General features: G+C 50.3%; 2 protein-coding genes across 2 annotated transcripts; both read left to right on the forward strand.

Moving 5' to 3' along the window:
* Nucleotides 1-315: 315 nt before the first annotated feature.
* Nucleotides 316-465, forward strand: Pmar_PMAR025243 (hypothetical protein; the record flags this gene model as incomplete). The annotated part of the gene is made up of 1 exon (XM_002778162.1): nucleotides 316-465. A coding segment is annotated over one exon (150 nt), but the record flags the coding sequence as incomplete, so codon positions are not given.
* Nucleotides 466-661: 196 nt separating this feature from the next.
* On the forward strand, nucleotides 662-933 carry Pmar_PMAR025244 (proteasome subunit beta type, putative; the record flags this gene model as incomplete). The annotated part of the gene is made up of 2 exons (XM_002778163.1): nucleotides 662-774; nucleotides 822-933. The coding sequence occupies 2 exons, from the start codon at nucleotides 662-664 to the stop codon at nucleotides 931-933; spliced, it is 225 nt and encodes a 74-aa protein (XP_002778209.1).
* Between the last annotated feature and the right edge of the window lie 88 nt (nucleotides 934-1,021).

The raw sequence follows: 1,021 nt of genomic DNA on the forward strand, positions 1-1,021 counted from the left end.
ACCGAGAGCTCCAAAGGTGGGTATTCAGTAGTACCCACTAGTGAGTTGATCATCGCGCTCAGAGCTTGAGGATAGGGCGAAGGCTGAGGCCGCTAAGTCCCCAGCTGACATTATGAAGGAGCTGCAACAGTTCACACCTGAGGGGCCGTCAACGACACCATTCCCAGGGGCAAGGGCTGAAGGGCAGGTAAGAGGGGGGAGGGGGAGGATGCAATGAGCAATGGCTCATCCTATCATCCTGGTCCTATTTTCATCTGTTCATGAACTTGTGAGGAACTTAGTTTTTTGAGTATTGTCGATAGTTTATATCATCAGGCGTCGTCCCTTCCTCACTTCGACCATGTGCCCAACTGGCGAGATCTGCTCGGCCCTAGCCTCCATTCGAACGTTTTCGGGGAGGTTCCTGACGACGGGTATCATATCAGAGTTAAAGCACTAGATGATGACTCGTTTGCTGGAGATGCGGTAGTAGGGGGTGTAGGGAGGGATGATGTGAACGATTTGTGGTATGTAGAGTGACGATGGCTCAGAGCCGCCCTTTTGACTTCCTAGCCGATCCAAGATGGGGACCATGAGAACCTCTGATGTTGTCGAGTCCGAGGGGTTGAGTTGGTGTGACGGGGTGACTGTGATTACGCCAGCTGATTTTTCTCGATCGATCATGATGATGATGCCCTCGGCTAGCATGCCTCGTCGCCCTGATGAGGCTCCTAACTACGAGACCGCTCCTATGGAACACAAGAATGAGTTCAATCCTTACATGGACAATGGAGGGTAATGTGTGATGGGTGATGTTTTTCTGATGTTACTGCTGTTGTCAGGACCTGCATCGCTGTTCCTGGTGCCGACTACTGCGTGGTCTCGACTGACAATCGTGTTAGTAAAGGGTATTCTATCGCAACCAGGAATGGATCTAAAATCACCAAACTGTGAGTAAAATGCTTAATAGTTATATCTCGGTACTTGGTGATGACAGGACGGAGCGTTGTGTGATTACTACCAGTGGAATGTTGGCCGATCA

The sequence above is a fragment of the Perkinsus marinus genome (genome assembly GCF_000006405.1).
Source record: "Perkinsus marinus ATCC 50983 genomic scaffold scf_1104296950410, whole genome shotgun sequence".
Lineage (NCBI taxonomy): Eukaryota > Perkinsozoa > Perkinsida > Perkinsidae > Perkinsus > Perkinsus marinus.